Here is a 22344-nt window from a genome sequence, read left to right on the forward strand (position 1 = left end):
TAGGCTTCTCATTCTTATTCTTCTCATTCTTATTCTTCTTCTTATTATTCTTCTTCTCGTTCTTTAGTCTTTCACTCCCCCTTTCTCTCTGCGCGTGCTGCCTATTGCTGCTGCTGCTGATCCTATAGTCTATAGTATAAGCTAGCGTGTGTGCCTATTGCTGCTGCTGCTGATGATCATATAGAGTCTATAGTATAGACTCAGGCAGTACAGCTCACGTGTGTGTGCCTATTGCTGCTGATCCTATAGACACAGGAGGCAGTTACAGCTCTCACGTGTGTGTGCCTATTGCTGCTGATCCTATAGACGCAGGCAGCACAGCTCACGTGTGTGTGTGCCTATTGCTGCTGATCCTATAGACACAGGAGGCAGCACAGCTCTCACGTGTGTGTGCCTATTGCTGCTGATCCTATAGACGCAGGAGGCAGTTACAACTCTCACGTGTGTGTGTGCCTATTGCTGCTGATCCTATAGACGCAGGAGGCAGTACAGCTCTCACGTGTGTGTGCCTATTGCTGCTGATCCTATAGACGCAGGAGGCAGTACAGCTCTCACGTGTGTGTGTGTGCCTATTGCTGCTGATCCTATAGACGCAGGCAGCACAGCTCACGTGTGTGTGTGCCTATTGCTGTGTGTGCCTATTGCTGCTGATCCTATAGACACAGGAGGCAGCACAGCTCACGTGTGTGTGTGCCTATTGCTGCTGATCCTATAGACGCAGGAGGCAGTACAGCTCTCACGTGTGTGTGTGTGCCTATTGCTGCTGATCCTATAGACGCAGGAGGCAGCACAGCTCTCACGTGTGTGTGTGCCTATTGCTACTGATCCTATAGACGCAGGAGGCAGTACAGCTCTCACGTGTGTGTGTGTGCCTATTGCTGCTGATCCTATAGACGCAGGAGGCACAGTCCCAGGTGAAGAGCAGCGCGGAGCGCAGTCAAGGACAACCTTCTTCCACTGCTCGTCTGAACACGTGCACGCACGGGACAGGCGGACGACTCCTGGATAGGCAAATACAGGCAGAGAAGACGAGGCAAGACGAGAATAATACGAAGAGAAAAGAACAGGAGGACGGGAACGAGGGAGGGAGGGAAGTCCTTTCCCAGTGGGGTTTTTTTATTCGTGTTTTAATTTATCTTCCGAGTGTCCAAGCGCGACACTGCAGAGACTCTCTCTCTCTCTCTGTGTGTCACCCCGCGTGTGGATAGGGAAGAGGGAGGGGGGGGAAAGAGTGGGGAGACACCGAGGGAGCGAGCGAGCAAGCGCAGAGAACAGGACCCGAAAAAAAAGCCATACAACACACAGAGAGAGAGGAGAGAAGAGAGAGAGAGAAGAGAGAGAGAGCAGAGGCAGGCAGGCAGGCAAGCAAGCAATGTCGTCCATTTTGCCGTTCACGCCGCCTATCGTGAAGCGCCTGCTGAGCTGGAAGAAGGGAGAAGTGCAGAGCAGCCAAGAGGAGAAATGGTGCGAGAAGGCCGTGAAGAGCTTGGTGAAGAGGCTCAAGAAGACTGGGCAGCTGGACGAGTTGGAGAAGGCCATCACGTCGCAGACGAGCGCAACCAAGTGCATCACCATCCCCAGGTACTTTGTGGATCGCGATTGATGAGGGGGGGGGGGGGGGAAATCGAGATCGCTCGCTGATCGTTTATTCGGGGTTTGTGTGTGGCCAAGTTTCCCCCACCCCCCCCCCCCCCCAATGGGTTAGTTTTAGTAGCTCGTGTTTTATATGGAGGGGTCTTTTTTTTTAGCCAGACGATCTGGTTTGAAATAAGAGTCCCAGCATTGTAGAGGGGGCATGACACAGAATCCCATCTTGGGAAAGTTCGCCCACATGTCCAAGAACTGACTGCTTGCTTGCTGCTGTGCCTTATTTGCCTTTTGATCCGTCCTGTGTGAGGAGGCTTCTCTGCTATTTCTGTGACTCAAACTCTCTCCCCTTGGCCGAAAGAGAGGAGACTGTTAAGTTTTCAAAGACCTTTCTACGAAACGGGATCTAAGTGAACGGGTCTGCTGCATCCACCCATCCAATTGCTGCACTATCTTTGTACGAATGAATGCATAGTCTCTTGAGTGCCCGGCTGGACTCATTCCTGCATCAAGATGGTAACGTGGTGGTGTTGTTGGTGTTGTTGAGATTTTGTTGTATACTGCACTCTTATCGTTGGCCACCCACCCCTATAACGGTCCGAGGGTGTTTGTTTTGTTGTTGCACATCCTTCAGTCCATTGTTCAACTCGCACAAAGGCAAACGCAAAGATATATATAGTATATATACAGTAGTATATATAAGATCCCCGTTATAGTCTTTCACAGACTGTTGGGGCAAGCGCCGTTCGTGAGCACTTTTCAAGGCCGGCACGGCACAAGATGTGGTGGGGTGACCCGCCCGCCCGGCCGCCTTTGTCTTCCCATTGCTTTTACTCTTACACACACACACGTCCGGTACAGGACTCCTATGAGGCCGAGCCGACCTAGGGGAGGCCCGACACCGGTTCAGATATTCGTCATTGTGTTATTTGGTCGTGAGCGGAAATTTAACGTGCACCAAGTCACTACACCACTACACTATCGTTGCCCACATAGTCAAAGACTTCCCCCCCCCCCCTCGTGCCGTGTAGCCTTTAACAGACTGTCGGGGTAAAGCGTGGGTGGCCAACACCACGCCCGGCCGCCTTTGTCTCCCCCCAAGACGCGATGTTTACCCACCGCACCAGGTGCCCATTTGAGGCTAAGTCAACCTTGGGGGAGTCCCAGGACCGGGAGTCGAACTCGGATCGCCGGGTTCGTGGCGCAGTCGCTACAGGACCACCCGCATTACAATCACGCACACACGCTCACTCACACGTGCGCGCAGTGTGGCTGAGCTGGCGTTGTGCGCTGCTGCTTGTGATGATGGTGATGCGGGTACAGTGATGTAGTGTAAAGTTCGTGCGGGGATGTTGCTGATGGAGGGAGGGGATAATGAATTGGGGCTGGGAAACACATGGCATGCAGATGCCAGATGCATGCCTGGGCTGGCGTCTCAGCTGCCGGCAATACAACTGTTTGCCCCCAGTAAACAAATCCACGCAACGTGTAATACATATTGGGGGTGGGGGTGGCGGCGCTTGTGCTTAGCGCATTGCAATACGAAGAGTTCATTTCTGGGTCCCGGCTAACATCAGTGGCAGTGATGAGTGGTGGATATCTGAACTGGTTCCCGGCCACCCCCATCCCCTTTTCCTACATGTACCACCTTCACCGATCCGCATTGACCACGTTAAACTAGCGGGGTGAAGTATAGTCAAAGAAACCCACTCTTCTCGCCCCCCATGACCAACGCAGCTTGGGGAGGGAAGCCTTTATCCAGCACGTGGATTGATTGACTAAAGGTTGTAAAATATAATAAACATTACACGCGTACTGAAACGCATGCCGTGTCTGTCATGGGGATCGTTTGGCCTTAAGTCGTTTGCTCAGAAATGAAAGTGGGGGAGTGGAGGGCAGGGTCCAGGCCCAGACAATATATCACTCGCCACTGATGTTAGCCGTGGCCGGGAATAGAACTCAGGTCGCCGGGATCACAGGGCAACCCACTGCACGCCTTCTCCCTCCCCCCACTTTAACAACACAAGCATTTACAACAGTAAATGGTCTCTATTCTAGTAGCATATGCACACCCACAAAGACTCGCAACATTCAAGTGGACTGCCTTCCAAAAATGTATAATAGGCTGACGTTTCAAACGACGGCCCTACTTGAGAGCAGAGAGCAAGAAGGGTCATTGGTCCAAACATCAGCCTTTGTTGCGTTGTAGGGCATTCTTGATGACACGTGGAAAGTTTCTGTTTGTACACCACTCCACTTTTAAATTTTCAATTCCACGGTAATGTGTTACAGAATTGGGACAGCATAGGGCCCAGATAATCACAGCATTTAACACGGGCATCATCTCGGCTTTTAATAGTTTCTTAACGAAATGCATAACATCGCTGTGTCGAAAATGTCCACATTGTTATTGCGATTCCGTTTAACATGTAAATTCCGTTAAGCACAGAATTGCCCGTGTGCCAAATCTACAGAGTAGTGTGAGTGTGATACATACAGGATCACTTTCACTGCCTATTGGGTTGAATACTGTAGCTGGTCGCCACCTACTGTATGCTGCTTAAACATATCTCTGTGCAGCGTTAAGTTAAGCTCCGGCATTCTTGAACTTGACACGACACTTTTACGTCGAACAGTTCAAATCCAACACCGCACTAAGCACAATGCAGACAAGAGTCCGTTTGACTTGAGAGATTCGCAGGGGTAATTAGCACTTGGTAGTGGCAAGTGAGATGGATGAGACTCATTGGGTAGAGATGATCTAAAAATGTTGCCTTTCTAAAGTGCAGTAAATACGACCATCAGCATCATCATTCTCCATTGTCCATCCACTGCTGGATGAAAGTCTCTTGAAAGGCTTTTGCCATCCCTCACATTCCTGCGGATGGCACAATCCCATCTCACTCCTCCACACATTAACTAATCTCATCACTCCGATCTCGACAGTGGTAGTACTTTCGAGTGCAACCCATTGTTAGTAATTGTTAGTCATTGTCCACTGCTGGATGAAGGCTGCCCCGTGCTATCGCCATTCTTCATGGTTCTGTGCTGCCACCATCCATCTCGCTCCTCCACGTGGACTAATCCCACCGCTCCCTCTCCACTCGGGCACGTTCCATCCTATGGCTGTGCAAATACAGTTACAGCACGAGCAGTCATTTCAGACTCATGAATGCCCTTACTTAGAAATTGTTTGGAGGTCTAGTGCTAAGAGGGTGGGATTGAACCGGTGTCACAAAAGTTTAAGCGCATTGCCCTAAACACTGCAGAACTATTTGCAACAGCCAATGGTAAAATGTCTGGCTCACACCACTGCTTGCAAAGACGACGCCCCCACTTGAGGCATGGCTCTATATTACCTCTCCAGGGATTTTGGCCTCCCTTTGTATAGGCTGGCCATACGTCTTAGATGAGGTGACAGTATCTTACACTTTACCCCACCATTCTCGGTCTGCCCACAGGCTAACTTGACGAACCTGTCGGCCGACTAAGCAGCACTCTCTGCAATGCGACATAATACCTATCATGATTATTGACAGACATTTTGCTACACGTTAGATGCATAATGTGAAGAGAGCTGCGATAAACCCATCACAGTGTTTCTCTATGGAGTAATAGCATATGCAGTATTTCGTTCCATCAGCAGCCTTACGTGGAAACGTAACATTTCCACAAGCTCGAAAAAGTTACAACAATTTGGAATGTAGCCATGCAACTGCCCAGGGATTGGCTCGCAATAATGCACTGGCATCCGTGCGATGTGTTGTGCTGGTGCCAGAGTTTGAGGACTCCCACACGTACGTAATGACAACTCCGAGGAGGAGGTGGAGGACATGGGCGAATGGGCATCGACTGTCTGCAGCAGGAACGGTTAAATTGTTTATACAGAGCGCCTGCAGACTCGCACCTAAACCACTTTGAAGTGCTTTTGTCAAGAGATGTTTTCGTGCCCCGGCTCCGTTCCTCCCTCCGGGAGAGTGGAGAGCCGTCCCCCCAGAGGGGAAGAGACGAAAACAAATGATTACACGAAGTAAACACTTGTGAGCCACCGAGAGAACATTGGTGGGAGGCTACACCCTTGTTGCCGGTTGCCTCGCTCGGCCAACAGGCCAGAGTACTTTAGCCAGAAAATGACAGCGCTGCATTGCCAAGTGAAGGAGCGCTGCTTGCAAGCGAGATGCCGATTTTTATCTTGGGCAGATGATTTGCTCGCGATTGCTCAACAGACATTTAAGTGCTGTGGAGGAGGCATTTCAAGTTCCTCCTTCCCCGCCTTTCGTTCAGTCGGTTTGTTGTGTCGCACGGCTATTTATAGCGGGTGTCTGGGCAGACTGTCGGCTAGCTGGACCTCGGCCAGACTGGTGGGGTCATATCAGCGGGGGGGTGGGAGGGGGTTAGGAACGTCCGAGTGGCTGGCGGTGGTTGAACGCTGAACGTCGATGGGAGGTGTTCCACTAATACTATTTACTGTAAGTGCCAAACTTGTCAGGCTCCATCCAGAAGTGCCCAGAGCGAGTGGCTCACAAATCAGCCATTGGCTCATGCATGGTGTATTATGGCATGGGGGATTAAGGGTGAATTATCGTTTTTTTACGGTAAAATAAGAGCAAATAATGCTGTCTCTGTGGTAAGCGGAATGGAGCTTTCCAATTAATTGTGTGTAAAAAAACATTTTTTACAGGGCTGTATATGGCATTACTTTATAACTGTGCGCGTGTGCACTTACTGCAAGCCCGATAAATGACGTCTACAGTTAATGAAAACTTAATACATCAAATTCGGCAGATGCGTGTATGTACTTGAATGGTCCAAAAACCCAAAATGTCATCTACTCTTTGGTTCTGTTGTTTTAAAAAGAAACGGATGTCGTGTTACCAGGTCATTTTTCAGGTGTGGGCTGTAGCATTTTCATCTGCACAATGCCTGTTATTCAACTAACAGCACTAATGGGTTTTGTTCAATGGTAAAGTGATATAGAATTCAACTTGTTAATGTTTAAGGACTTTAATTAAAGCCAGCTGGATACTTCGCGCGGAGCACTCGTGGTTTGCCATGTGGGGTTTATACTTGCGATGTTTGTTCCTTGGCTACTTAATTCCACACACTGCTCATTAGAATAATTCACAGAATGGAGGCAGTGAGATATCATAGCCGGCTTTCGCGAGCATCGGCTATCCCTTTTAATGCTGCCTTTTGTCATTTATATGTTGCACAGTATTTTACGGTCCCCCCTGTCAGCTGCTGAATAGACGGCCACCGCCACCATCACGACAGTGGGGCCAACAGAGAGGGGAGGGCTCGGTTCCAGCCATCCTGTTATCAACGTCGCAGCTGCTGTGCACGTGGCCTCAAAATGTTCACTTTTCGCAAAAAAATATAAAATCCTAAGCCCAGGAGGAGAAAGATGTGCTCGCAGAGAGATCCACGAGTTTACAGTCACCGCCACGATCGTCTCTACGGTGTGCCGTGCCCATCTCTTAAGTTGGGTTTTAAGCCCAGGGTCCCCGTCTGTTTGTACATGGTCAAAGGTTCCGAGACGTCCTTTGTTGGTGGTGTTTGGGGTCTTTTAAGCTGCTGCTGCTGCATGACTGCAGTGATACCTAACTTACTGGGTTTATACATCATCTCACTGCATGTTAAATATTAGTTGTGTAAACTATTCACCCCCCCCCCGCCACTCACACACATGTTTCGATTAACTGTCACAATTCAAGATCATGATGTTTTTTTTAAATTCCAGACTCAATTATACATTTAATATTCTGGTTAATGTAGTGGCCTCTAGCGGCTGTGCGAGTAACGCGAGCCTATGTGGCGGTGACATAACCACGGCACTTATGCCAAGCTAGGTGCACCTTGAGGCCACGTGGAGTGTCGGAGGCTCGCTGGCAGGAGGTCACGGGACAGACCCAGGTGTTGTGAATTGACTGAGATGACTGGCAGATGCGCCCACCTATCCTGCTGACCATCGTATGAACCTAAGAACATAATACAATACACCAGTGGTTCTTCATATTTACTACAGCCTTGCACCCCTTTGTTTCTCAATCGTTAAAACATGTACAATGTTAATAAACACAGAGGTTTGATGAAAAAGAGTAGTTGCACTGTCGTGCACGTGCTTAATTTGTTTCGATTTATATTCTAAAACAATTTGACCATGTCTCGCACCCCCAGAAAGGGCATCTCGCACCCCAGGTTAAAAACCACTGCCATCTACAAATTGAATGAGAAAAAAAAACACGTCGATTCCACGCGTGTTTTCGGAGCGACATTTAAAAAAAAATCAATGGCAATTGATGGAATTAAGTAATGCAATACCGCTATTAAACACCGTATGTGAACGTGGCCAAGAGGGATCCCTCATGATCCGTGCACAGTAAACCAGAATGCGGAGACCATCTGCGTTGTTCGGAGCAAGGGGGAGGCGGTGGAAGATAACGACGCTTCCAGGTGGCTGGGGAAGTGTGCCCGGCTTTTCCACGCCATCGCGGATGACTTAATGCTGTCACGGGTCAAGTCACGTGGCCCGGCCAGATTAGCCATAAGTGCATTTAAATGCAGTCATTAATTAAAAATGGGATAATTTAAAACTTAACATCGAGAATATTTTCTTGTCACCTTTAAATGGAGGGGGGGGGGGTAAAGACACTTGGGTGGTAACGCAGATTTGACACGGATGATATTGAGCGAATACGCCGAATAACGTAGTGGAAATATTTCAGACATGCCATTTTTTTGCGTCAATTAAATTAATCAATATTTGTCAATTGTTTTTTTTTACACAGCAGAGCACCAAGACAGCTGTTGTGATATTCTCTAGAGTTTAGGCTGACCATATCCTCGACGCAGACAGTACAGTGTACTGCCATTAGCACTCGTGTTTATGCAAATCCGTTTGCTGTTACTGAGAAGTGCAAATAAGGAGAGTTGGCATTCATTGCTTAGTAATACATTGAGAGATGGAGAGAGGGACACGTGGATTCGAGAAGAAAAGTTGGTTGTTTTGGGCAGGGCAGGAACCTTGGAAGGGATGATGATGATGGCCGGTGGTCGAGTATACTGTACTCAAGGAGTGGCAGCCAAGGTTCAGAACACAGGAACCGAGGAGATAGAGCGATGAAATCAGGTAATGCGTGCAGGTTTTAGAGTTGTGACATCGCGGGATTCGCGAGAGGTCGAGGTGGATTGTGGAAGCCGTTATCCAGCAGTGATGATGATGCTGACCAGGGGCGGAGCCAGGGGGATGACAGGGGTGACATTCTGCGTTATAAGTGTACGACACTCGGTCTGGCGGACTCCGTGCAACTGCATTGTCAGAGTGTGTCGCCAACCGATGGCGTCTAGTTCAACAGCCTGACTCTCTAATCATTCTTGAAATTAAAATTTGTTGAATGTCACCCCGGCCTGAAATCCTGGCTCCGCTCCTGATGCTGACTGCATTGGCAACATTTTCTACACTGATATTTATTTTTATGTAAATTTGTTTTTACCACACACGTATAAATATTGTGTTTTCGGTTGACATTTATATGCTAGAAATTTCATACTGCAGTTCTACATTTTTTAAAATATTGTAATAAGATATACACGCGCATCTAATTTGTCAGTCCACTAGCTGATTGAGGGCGTCCCCACACCGTAAAGGTCGGTGGTGCAATTTGACCATACTTTACCACTCCGCTTGGTGCGGGTTGGTGAAGATGGGGAGCATAAATGTAGGGGGCGCAGTACTGTACAACAATGCATTTTTCTGCACTTCCCTCTGTTGAAAATGTGGTTCTGCAGCCTATAACGCCTGTTTTATGTTCAATAGAGTGGTCACCCATCCAAGCACTATCCAGGCTCAAGCCTGTCAAAATTGTATTCATTAGGGATTTGGTCATAGGCATTGTAATAACATTAATAGTGCAGAAAAAATTATGGTACATTATAATTCGACTTCTGGATGATGGCCTCCCAATGCCTCTTGGTCACGATGATTGTTATTTGACTTTGGTTATTGGGTTGTTTGACCATACTTCACCATGCTGGTCAATGCAAGTTGGGTATGTTGGGGGGGCGCGGGGTTGTGGTGGTGCAGCACCGGTTCAGATATCACTTCCTACTTGAATCCAGCTCGGGTTGCGCTAACAGCTGCGCCACCATTCTCCATCCGTCTATTACAATGCAGCGTCAATTGCAAATGCATTGAGTGTTTTGTTTACGGTGTAAGGCTGCGTTTAAATCAAGCAATTTCGTTAATTCACTCGTACCCCTCTAATTAGACCCGCAGGTAAGAGCCATTAACACAACTCCCCTTTGCAAGGGAAGACCTGGGGGAAAAAATACATAAATAATTGAAACATACCTGTTACTCATCCATATGGTTAACCCAAATCACACACACACAATGTATGCGGCAATGCAGTGGATTAGCACACCGCACTGTGGAGCCCGCAACTTGAGTTCGATTGCTAGGCTACAGAATAACATCCATGGCAAGTGGTATCTGAACCATTCTACCCCACATTGCCCCTTCACCAACCCGCACTGACCGGCACGGTGAAGTATGGTGAACAAGCCCCCGGGCGACCAACACAGTGCGGGCAAGCCCTCATCCAGCACTGCGTTGACAACGAGCCATAACTTTACAGTATTATTTTTCATTGTACTGTAAACATGGGCCGGTGTTATTGAACGTGCCGAGGTATAACACTGTGGAATGTTGAAGAACTAGTCCGAAGCTGTGGTCGCGCATACGCTGAGCGGGCACATACAGCAGCGGCTCGGGCGACACATTCAAGCACACAGACCCCCAACAGAACGGATGCCCGAAATGCATCTGACATACAGTGAAGGAAAAAAGTATTTGATCCCCTGCTGATTTTGTACGTTTTCCCACTGACAAAGAAATGATCAGTCTATAATTTTAATGGTAGGTTTATTTGAACAGTGGGAGACAGAATAACAACAACAAAATCCAGAAATATGCATGTCAAAAATGTTATAAATTGATTTGCATTTTAATGAGGGAAATAAGTATTTGACCCCTCTGCAAAACATGACTTAGTACTTGGTGGTAAAACCCTTGTTGGCAATCACAGAGGTCAGACGTTTCTTGTAGTTTGCCACCAGGTTTGCACACATCTCAGGAGGGATTTTGTCCCACTCCTCTTTACAGATCTTCTCCAAGTCATTAAGGTTTCGAGGCTGACATTTGGCAACTCGAACCTTCAGCTCCCTCCACAGATTTTCTATGAGATTAAGGTCTGGAGACTGGTTAGGCCACTCCAGGACCTTAATGTGCTTCTTCTTGAGCCACTCCTTTGTTGCCTTGGCCGTGTGTTTTGGGTCATTGTCATGCTGGAATACCCATCCACGACCCATTTTCAATGCCCTGGCTGAGGGAAGGAGGTTCTCACCCAAGATTTGACGGTACATGGCCCCGTCCATCGTCCCTTTGATGCGGTGAAGTTGTCCTGTCCCCTTAGCAGAAAAATACCCCCAAAGCATAATGTTTCCACCTCCATGTTTGACGGTGGGGATGGTGTTCTTGGGGTCATAGGCAGCATTCCTCCTCCAAACACGGCGAGTTGAGTTGATGCCAAAGAGCTCCATTTTGGTCTCATCTGACCACAACACTTCACCCAGTTGTCCTCTCAATCATTCAGATGTTCATTGACAAACTTCAGACGGGCATGTATATGTGCTTTCTTGAGCAGGGGGACCTTGCGGGCGCTGCAGGATTTCAGTCCTTCACGGCGTAGTGTTACCAATTGTTTTCTTGGTGACTATGGTCCCAGCTGCCTTGAGATCATTGACAAGATCCTCCCTTGTAGTTCTGTGCTCATTCCTCACCGTTCTCATGATCATTGCAACTCCACGAGGTGAGATCTTGCATGGCGCCCCAGGCCGAGGGAGATTGACAGTTCTTTTGTATTTCTTCCATTTGCGAAAAATATCACCAACTGTTGTCACCTTCTCACCAAGCTGCTTGGCAATGGTCTTGTAGCCCATTCCAGCCTTGTGTAGGTCTACAATCTTGTCCCTGACATCCTTGGAGAGCTCTTTGGTCTTGGCCATGGTGGAGAGTTTGGAATCTGATTGATTGATTGCTTCTGTGGACAGGTGTCTTTTATACAGGTAACAAGCTCGTTACCTGTATAAAAGACACCTGGGAGCCAAAAATCTTTCTGATTGAGAGGTGGTCAAATACTTATTTCCCTCATTAAAATGCAAACCAATTTATAACATTTTTGACATGTGTTTCTCTGGATTTTTTTGTTGTTATTCTGTCTCTCACTGTTCAAATAAACCTACCATTAAAATTATAGACTGATCATTTCTTTGTCAGTGGGCAAACGTACAAAATCAGCAGGGGATCAAATACTTTTTTCCCTCGCTGTATTTGGCCCACTGTGATGTTGACCATGGGTTCTGCTCTGCTTGAGGCTGGCGTGGAGAGAAAGGGCCCATTGTAGGTGGAGACAGACTCCACAAATAGACAGGAAGGCGCAAAGTGAGTCCACTTTTGACTCTCGGGGCATGGCGCCGGATAAAGGAATTTGTGTGTTGGTAAATACAGCAAGCGTTTTCGTTTACAGGAAAAAGTTTCTCAACATTGAGAAAGGGGGGGGTGAGGATGCACATTTGGTATTTTGACGCAGTTTTAAGCGACGATTAATTCACACCGGATGTGTTGTTGAAATAATTTGAAATAAAATAAAAAAACCTCTTCTTACATGCACCATTAAGATACAGCAATGCAGCATTACAGTTTGCAATTTGTACGTGCTCATACCTACAGTCCTCCACGTTCGCACTCTTCATGTGTAATGGTGTCACATGATCATCAAAAAATGTGTGGGCCCTCGGTGCGCCAACCACTGTTTACGTTCCGCCGCCTTGTAGAAGGGGGGCCTCTTGCACGGTGAGGCTGGTGTCAAGGCAGATCTGCTGGAACCCAAGAGTCCCTTGGACGGTACTGTGATGGCAACGGTAATCGCGTGATGTATTTGAAATGCATTTTACCTCTGTATCAATTGTTGATGCAATGTCATGCATGCTTTTAATAATGCGCATGCAGCGTAAAAAAAAACGGTTTCCATTTTTAAAAAGTCAGACGGGCGCAGCGCTTCCCAGGTTTTGAACACTTAAAGCACAAGTGGTCAGCACCAAGGGGCCTGCCAAGGATAGCACAATATTTCGTGAAAACTTGTATTGGCAGTGGTGCATGAGCACACATTCTGTGACGCAAAACTCAACACGTTCGTCAGCGACACTGCCCTGAAGAATGGAATAAGGACCATTGCTCGGATCGTCACCCATGATATATTTATATTTCATCTTCAGCAGAGGTTATAATGACGAACGGGTTGACTTCCATTCTTCAGGGCAGTGTCTCCACAACTGTCGGAGGCAAGCAGTACCTCCCCCCGACTGCTGTACATCGAGCCATCGTCCGCGGCCATTCTAAAAAGGGATCCCTTTTGTCCATAAGCGCGTGGGAAGGATCTTCCGTCACGCAATATAAAAAAACAAAGTAGGTCCAGTAAAAGAAGTGGAGAGGAGGGGTGACTTTTGGCAGTGGTCGGGGGAGGGCCCTGGGCCTTTGCCTGTGGGTTTAGAGTCATTTCCTCTCGGCTGACTCAGACGTGCTGGGGAGGCTGGGGGAGGCTGGGGGCGGCGGGCAGGGTACGGGATGCGTGGGAGGGTCGGTGTGTGTGTGGCGGACGGAGGGGAAGCTCACTGCACACACATGTTTGCTGATGGTGCACGTTTCTTTCTCTGACTTGCAGAGCCCTACTAGCTGCAGTCCCCCCCCGCTCCCCCCAGGTTTCACATGCTGATGATTTTAGCAGGGCCGGCGAAAGGAAATAAAATCAACGTGGAGTGCTCGTTAGGTTATAGCCGTGACATGGTATACGGTTACAGAGAGAGAAGTTAGCAAGCCTGCCGAGATTAGTGCACGGCTAAACAATGCCACGTTTGTGCGAAGTATCGATGGTCTGCAGCCCACAATCCTCCTGTACGTTATGTGCACGTGGCTGTTTCTGCAGATATGGGTCTGCGGGTCGTGGAAAGCTTTCGGGGCGGTGGAATAGGTGTGGAGCAAGTGAGGTCTTGCAGGAAGATGTGCGTGGAACGATAAAGAGTGGTCTTGGGCGTGGGGTTTTTTTCTGCTTAAAATTCACGATTTAACCGACCACAAATTAAGGTGTTGACCATACGTTACACGTGTTGCAACTTGCGATCGATAACATGTTTTTCGACATGGCAAAGTATAATTCCAGTCCCGGTGGTGCAGGCAGTTACATTCCACAAAATAGACGCAAAATACGGTTTTTAACAGCGGGGGGGGGGGGGGGGGTGGGGGACGACGACAAAAAAACAAGTCCCATTGTGAGCTCACAAACTGTAAAGCATGACAATCGACAATTCTCATTGCAGTTGTGCCAATTCAGTTTAAAGGAAAATTGCCAGTATTTAGAGGAATCAAAATGAATACTCCGGTGCCATGGTTGTTTACAGCGCCGGGGATCCATGAAATGTCACACCGGTATCGTTTGGACCTGATCCAGATGTCTGTTGCCGCTGTCAGTCTGTACGTGGAACTTTATGGTTTGGCACGCAGACATAATTAGAGGTAGCGGCATTTGTTTTTTGCGCCTCCCCCCCCCACCCATCTCACGGCGAGTTCCAACCTGCCGCTCCGAGCAAATCGATGCATGCGAGCTACGGCACTTTTATTAAATTGTGATCTCAAAGGCGCTTTTGTACCAGTCGGCCTGCCAGCTGCACTTGGCTTTCGACCAGCGGCGGTTTAGTCGAGATGAAGTGATAAGGCAAGCAACGTTGTCGTTGCAGAGGCAGGGTGGTTTAAACATCTTGACTTTTTAGAAACGGCTCTCTCGCATTCGCCCCAGACTGCTAGTTCTCTTCGGTCGCTCCTCACTTTGGGCGTTAGCGCAGCGGAGCAGTCACTCACTGGGTGTTACAGGAGAGCAGTCGTGGCGGGTTGGCCTACACACGCACAGCAATTCCATGAATTGTCACGATTCGGGAAAACGACCCGGGGCCACGATGCGATGCACGACTTAATATTTCCTTTGTTAATGCGCACCAAAATACTGCACTGCGTTCGTTTTGACTATCTCGTTTGCATTGTTTCTCATTTTATCTCGGTTTAATTCGCTACATTGCCCTCAAACAACATTCGCATCGCATTTAAACTACGTTTTAAACGAGCTGCGTGATTTAGTGTGTCTATCGTGAGCTATTAAGAATCCATCGATGTACTTGATCCTTAATTATCCACTCTCAACGCTGCACGTGGTGGGGGTATTCAACCATGTTGCACTCCGCTGGTCAGTGCGGTTTGGCGTGGCTATTGTAGAATCGTGCAGTAAGTACGACGATGGATATTTACCGCGCTGCACTCTGCTGACGGCGCCTGCTTTACTTGCGGTGGAAGCTCATCCCGGCAGTGTCCACGCTTCAAAATCCCCGCTTAGCTTCTGAGAACTGTCGCGACCGGGTGCATTCCGGGCGATTTTTGTAATCCGCTAAGAATAGACGTCAATCAATAATTCTGCGCATCCTTGCAGCCCCTACAGGGGGCAACAACAGCCTTAACTCTGAAATGGCCTTGAAGAGTTAACGGAAGTGTTTCAGTGCGGGGTTGTGTAATGTTTATGCGTAACGTTGCAAACGCTCGCACGCAAAAGCGTTGCACCCCTTTGTACGTCACCGGGGACGTCGGTGCCACTTGGGAACGTCGGTGCAACATGCTGGGGCCGTGAGTCTTTGGAAGACGCGTGTGCTCCTACGCACGTACACAATGTAGTCCGAATAACTCATACACTTCAAGTCACACGTGTTTCAGTACATATATAAATTCGTGCATACGAGAGGCAGGCCAAAAGATTATATGAAAGGCTGTGTGTGTCATTTTATGGATCCCCAGAGGGATAATGGGCTGAGTCGACCCTCAACCCCTAGTCAATAAAGTGAGCACCACTTGGTGGAGAGGTCAACAGTGGTTATTCTAGAGATGGGCTTACTCACTCCATAGGAATGTGGAAATTCCACCACTTTCTCAGGGGTGTCAACAGGAGACCAGCACCGCCTCGATGCTCACTTGAGCAGGGTATCACTTGATCACTTTTTTTTGTTTCAATCCTCAAATCAGCATTATTCCCTTCATAATGCAAAATAATATTTGGGTTTATGCAGCGTCTAAATTTTACCGTGTCTTTGAAGCCGTACTACACAAGTACAGTGAGAAATTGGCCAAACATCCCAACACAGGACCCTCATGAAAGAAGACTCCCAAAACGTAGCGAGGTGTTTCTGGATAATTAGTAAATAATCAATGACTCGAGCTGGATTCCTTGCCATGGCTAGCACCAGTGGGACTGACAAGTGAACCGATCCAGGCCTCCCTCCTCGTCAACCCACACTGACCATTACGATGAAGTATGGTCTAACAACTCACTTTGACAGAAAAGGCATGGAGAGGCCTTGATCGTAACTATTGCTACTACAATTTGTTATTTTACCAGATAAGGGCCCACTGAGCTAGATAGCTCTTTTTCAGAAGCGACCTGGTCGCAATTGGTAGCTCAACAAAGCATCTTATCACGTGGAAATTGATAGCAGCCAAAAACTCTGAACGCATGTTTCATCCAGCAGTGGATTGCAAAAGAGCTGTACGTTTCAATGCAATGTGATAGAGACATATTGTATTGAAAGAATCTGCGATGGGAGAGTCTGCGTATACTCTTTTGTTCTGGTTTCATTGCTTTGGGACCCACCCTGGCACTGTTAGCATGAATGCACCTGCAAGTGTGGCAGTGATGTTTATGATGCATTGCCCTCTGTCTGGAGACTGCCAGCTTTATTGTGCCAATTATCCAATTACCTTGCTTTGTCGTGGTAATTATGGCGCAAAAAGAGCATTGTGGGCTCAGTTCCACACTGCTACGAATCTCAAACGATAGAACCAAGGTGATAATAATAATGATAATAAATCCACCTATTTATCTGGAATAGAGTAATTGTGCATTAAGACATTTTATTCAGGAGGGTTATACGTTTTCACGATTCACCAATTCCATGAGTGAATGTTTGGCGTGTTGGGGAAATTTCGTGCATGCAAGAGGGTAACACTAAATAAAAGAACATATAATTGGCTGACGTTTCACGCAGTGACCATTCAATGAAAATAGAGAGAGACAGAGCAAGGAGATTGACTTCATAGATGGAGAATGCACATTACACTGTGGTGCCATACACAACTTAAAAACTTGAGGAATGTTGTGAAATTAAAAGTTTGCTTTGAAATATGAAAAGTTTTTTCAATACCTAAGTGTTATCAAAGTTACACTTTTCTATTCAGTGTTTACTCATGGGGAAAACTGTTCACGTCGGTGGAAAACTTTTGATTTGTCATCTTTTCCCAGCCTTGCATTGTAAAAAGCGATCTCCAACTGAAAGTCAAATCCATGTCTCCACCATGAAGAAGGGCCATTACCCAAAGCGTCAGCCTGTTGGATATTATTCTTTTAAAATGTAGCGTTAATGGCGAATTCGGTGAGGTTTATTTTTTTCAGTAAGCAACCTAAGAATCTCGTAAATAATGCACTGCAACTCAGGCAATCATACAGAGTTGTAAACCCAATGTGTTTTTTTATTTTAAGAAAAAAACCGTGGGCAATGTGTGCTGTACTTGGCACAAAGCTGCACCTGTGTGCAACCCTGCTGCATTAGAGCCGGGAGTGCTGTGTAATTTGGCAGCATTTCACTGTGAAGCTTTTCCATGCCAAGAGACACATTCAACTAAAGGTTTGTGCCAGCGGAAGAGTAACTTACCTATAGGATGCTGGTTCAGGTGACATTGCAAACATTTAAGTGGGTTCGCGCAAGGTGTATGATGTAGAGTAAAATTTAAATCAACTATATTACACTTGTTTCATTTGTTTTATTTGCAAGTACACAATAGTGGAGATGATGATGTATAATCCATGAGTACATTTATTTGTTGTATTGCTTATAATAAATCCCACGTGGTTTTTTTTGTTGAATTTATTTCCACTGGATTATTTATACAAATCATCACCGAATGTGAAAGCCACCTATTTAAATTTGTGGAAAATATTGTGCATCGTGAAATTCTGAGTACTAAACAGGTTTAGGTGGAATATTTTATTCACTTTGGCTTTCCATAAAGTGTGACCTTGCATCTTGACTATATTCTAGAGTGGCAAAAAGACGTGGGATATATACGAAGGCCGCTGCAGTCCTTAAAACCTTGATAATTATAAATGGCCTTTTAATCCATGAAAGACTATAGGATAATTTGGTCACAGGTACATTTGTATGTTCACCAGGTACACAGAAACATAGCCAAAATTTGAATCTTCATTTGTAAGTCCATACTTGATTGTGAAAGCACATGATGGGGGCTACTTCCTATAATAACAATAATAATGGTTTACAGACTTTTATCAACCCACCGCTTGAACGTGGGCCTCCCCATGCCGTGGGTCATGACCATACATCACCATTCTGGCCAGTGTCGGTTGAGGACGGCGTGGAACCTAGATACGAGAGCATAATAAGTACTCTTCACTACAAGCGTGGACTTCGTTGCACTGCCCTGTGCTACCCACCACGTAGCACACCGCCACAACCACCTATAGCAAACCTGGCACGTGTGCCGATCACCCATCCACGCACTGTCCAGCTCAACCCTGCTCAGCTTGCCCGGGTGATTTGGTCATAGGCTTCCTGTAATGCACGCTCTTCTTGTTGCGCGCAGGTCCCTGGATGGGCGTCTGCAGGTGTCACACCGGAAAGGCCTCCCGCACGTCATCTACTGCCGGCTGTGGCGTTGGCCAGACCTGCACAGCCACCACGAGCTACGTGCCATCGACTGCTGTGAATTCGCCTTCAACCTCAAGAAGATGGAGGTGTGCGTCAACCCCTACCACTACGAGCAGGTGGAGACGCCCGGTGAGTGGCTCAGGTCGCCTCTCTCCGATTCCTTCCTTCTCTTCCTTAGCTGTTGACATCCCACTGCTGGGCAATGGCTACCCAACATTGTCTTCCACCCTTCGCAAGCTCTCACCATCACCATGCAGTGTGCACTTCCAAATATACTCATCTACCCCACCATGTTACTTGCTCTCTACCATTTTTATTCCCTCTGTTCTTATCCATTCTGTTGTTAATTTTGCCCTTCGGGCACCTAATGTCCCCTTGCTGTCCTACCCAGTTTTTTTTTCATTACATCTGTTATTCCAGTTTAAAATCCCACCTCATTGACCACTCATGCAGGAATGAACACCAATTTGTGCTCCACCACACGAAGCCTGCCGAGCGACGAACTGTCACCCACCCATTTACAGTAGACTGCTGGGCGGATAGAGACTGGGGAGGAATATACGAAACTTACTCCCATTGTTCCAATTGCCGTGGTTAGTACACAAAGTCCAGTGTGCTGACCATCACGCCGTGGAAGCATCCCAACAGCGAACCGTAAATCACTTCGCTCCGTGCCGGTCCCCGACTCGCAGTGCTGCCGCCCGTGCTGGTTCCTCGCCACACGGAGATCCCGGAGCTGCCGCCGCTGGATGACTACACTTCCGTGCCTGAGAACACCAACTTCCCCACTGGCCTGCCCAGTACCTACATTCCGGGTGAGGCCAGCTGGGTCATGCTGCTGCTAAACCTGACCGCATGCCCAAATTTCAGCGTCGTCCTTTTTACTGACGCACGTGCGATGGCTCTTTGCTCAGACGAGTCGATGTTCTTGAGCTCCTAGGCCAGGAGCAGGGGAATCATTTCCTTACTTCTGTCCCTGCAAAGGGGACCTTGCAGAGTGGAGTTTGACCGAGGGCTTTGACAGAAGTCATTGGTTTCTGGAAAGGAAAGCTCGTGAAGGGGAAGAGTCAGGAGGGTAGAGGTAGGCAGCGACACGAGTCGATGTGTGGGATCTCGAAGACGGTGAAGGCGACATTGTAGTTGATTTTGGATTTGATTGTGAGCTCCTGGAGGGATCGAGGGATCTGGAGAATGGGGTGATGTGGTCTCGTTTACGAGTGTGGGTGATGAGTCACACAGACCTTGGAGATGTATGACTTGAGGAAGTTGTAGAGACGAGAGTCGTGGTAGTCAAAGTGAGAGGCAGTGAAGGTGTGGATGAGGATTTCAAGAGAAGGTACAGGTGGATGAAGGAGGTCATCGTGCAGAGTTGAGGCGAGGGTGAAGGACGAGAGCTCTGGATCGTGCTGTTGACTTTGCATCTAATGCTACAGAGTGTCAAAGCGCTTGCCACAAATTAATCACAGTACCTTGCTGATCTCGTCAAGGAGCATACACCATCATGCGAACTCCGGTCATCCTCGCAGCAGCGGCTGCTTTTGGATAGCCATCGAACAAAGACGATCACTGCATCGCGTGCTTTAAGATGCGCTTCTGCAGCCATCTGGAACGCTCTTACTTCCGCTATTAGGAAACCACTGGAGCTATGCATTTAAAAATGTGCATTGAAAGCTCATTTCTTGAGAACCTATTTTTGTGTTCAGTTTTTGTCCTTCCCCCGCACCTCCGATTAGCGCGGTTAGCTAAGTACGATGCAAAAGAAGTTTAACAGAAAAAAAATACAAGTGTTTCTATAAAAGTATAGACAAAGCTGCAGCCCTGCAATTTCTTGCAAGTGCCACTGCTGGAAAGTGGGCCTCAACTAGATGGAGCGTTATAGAGCTCCCCTAGAGTGTATTCTGCCCTACTCTTCGACACTTGACGAGACGTCTTGGAAGATATGGGAGTACCCACACTTTACCGCACCACACCGACCTCCCAATCAATAAAAGTAAATTGTTTTGATAGAATACATGCTTGAACTTTTATGTGGAAAATAAGGTTGAGCTTGTGGGAAAATGTGGACTTATGTAAGGGCATAAAACTAATGTTTGCCTGTTATTTTTTTTTACGCTCGCATTTCACTGCCCAAAATGTAAATGGGCACCACATGGCATTTACGTTCGCTCCGCATCGCCGTGACCTTCCTGCTTAATAGATCCACAGGCAGTTTGCAAAGCCCTCGCTGGGGTGTGTAAACTTCCTCCCGGATGGATATTTATAAATAAAGGGAAGGTGCAGTGGTCATGGATAATTTAATTCATTGTCGCCACACACCACTGCTGGGAAGGATACTCGCGATGTGTTTTTATTTTATTTTACTGCGCGTTGTTGTTCGGCATGACATCACACGTTTCGCTGCACGTGCTGGGAGCTTCTTCCAAGAACCGAACGGGGCCGTGGGTGCACTCTCATTACCGCGGGACAAAGTGAGACGCTCAATTTGGTTCCGATAAAGCCCCTCAACACGTGTATGTATGTTGAATACGTAGCTCACCGTGCTAATCGAACGTGCAGCGAAACGTCTAGGCAACCACAAAAACACATTAGAGGGCTATACAAAATACCTACACTGTTTTACAATATTTAAGTAAGTTGCACGGCTGTCTTTGGACGCTGGTGAGGATATGAGGAAATCATCAGAGCTGTTCTTCTTCTTTAAAGGAGACTCACGTGTCGTGCCTGTTGGCCGATAGTTCAAGCATCCACGGCACGTGGCACATGAGCAGATCACCTGTGTCTTGCAGGCTCGGGGTCGAAGCCAAATTAACCATAATCATTAACCAGAGTGGCGGTGGTTCCTTGGTGAGAACTTCGACCAGCCAGTGGGGTGACCATGGCTGGTGATGATGATGATCTATCGTTACCTTGCGATCTAAAATGGGACATTTAAAAAAAATCCAGTATGCAGGCCAACACACGTGCTCTTGTATGAATGTGTTTACAGTGCCATCGCTAATGTGCCTGCTGTCTTGCCTCCCATCTCCACTGCAGAGACCCCTCCACCGGGTTATCTCAGTGAAGATGGGGAAAGCAGTGATATGCAAATGCCCCGCAGCATGGACTCAAGTAAGTCGATTAACGTCACTGCCTGCCTTTACACTGACACATTGTTATTGGAAATTGGATAGGTTTTTGGATAAGATCAAGATAGTTTGTTTCGCATCTGGAGAAATGTTATTGCATTTGCTCGGTTTCACAGTTAACATCACGTTTAAAATTGCTTATTTATATATAATGTATGTTTGATGCACTGGCCTTTACATGGGTGCGACTGTGCTTGCATTTGTAAAGCAGCGTTCTTGGCAGAGAACATTTAAAGAGGTACGCGCTTTAAAATAGGATCGCTTTTGTTTCCCTTAAAAACCCAACGCGTTCTTTTCTGCAGGCCCGTCATCAGAGCAGATGTCTCCCGCTCCCATGCCTCCGTCGAGCAGCACAACAGGTAAGCAGAACTCCACTGACGATTCCCAACCACGTCTTCATTCCGTTCGTTCGTTCACCGCCCCCGCCACGTGTCAGCCCGTCGCGTCATCGCGCGGTGCACGAACCCCGCCGTCACACGGGGCGCCACGTTTCGCTCTGCAGGGGACCTGCAACCGGTGATGTACTGCGAGCCAGCGTTCTGGTGTTCCATCGGCTACTACGAGCTGAACCAGCGTGTCGGCGAGACCTTCCACGCGTCGCAGCCCTCACTCACAGTGGACGGCTTCACCGACCCCTCCAATTCGGAGCGCTTCTGCCTCGGCCTCCTCTCCAACGTCAACCGTAACCAAGTGGTGGAGATGACTCGTCGGCACATCGGTTAGTTAAAGTAGTGCAGCACCAGGGGGCGGGGAGGGGCGGGAA

The 22344-nt window shown here is 47.7% G+C and overlaps 1 protein-coding gene across 1 annotated transcript in view; it reads left to right on the top strand.

Annotated features, from left to right (window-relative positions):
* The window catches only part of LOC116941967 (mothers against decapentaplegic homolog 3-like), a 29840-nt gene that overhangs the window by 162 nt on the left and 7334 nt on the right, over positions 1 to 22344 (top strand). The window contains exons 2-7 of the mRNA XM_032953403.2: positions 894 to 1581; positions 18392 to 18585; positions 19149 to 19271; positions 21490 to 21564; positions 21884 to 21940; positions 22084 to 22299. Coding sequence (XP_032809294.1) covers positions 1373 to 1581; positions 18392 to 18585; positions 19149 to 19271; positions 21490 to 21564; positions 21884 to 21940; positions 22084 to 22299 — 874 coding nt within the window. The 5' untranslated portion in view covers positions 894 to 1372. The remainder of the gene's footprint in view (positions 1 to 893; positions 1582 to 18391; positions 18586 to 19148; positions 19272 to 21489; positions 21565 to 21883; positions 21941 to 22083; positions 22300 to 22344) is intronic.

The sequence above is a fragment of the Petromyzon marinus genome, chromosome 13 (genome assembly GCF_048934315.1).
Source record: "Petromyzon marinus isolate PM22_M1 ecotype Great Lakes invasive population chromosome 13, UKy_Petmar_22M1.pri1.0, whole genome shotgun sequence".
Lineage (NCBI taxonomy): Eukaryota > Metazoa > Chordata > Hyperoartia > Petromyzontiformes > Petromyzontidae > Petromyzon > Petromyzon marinus.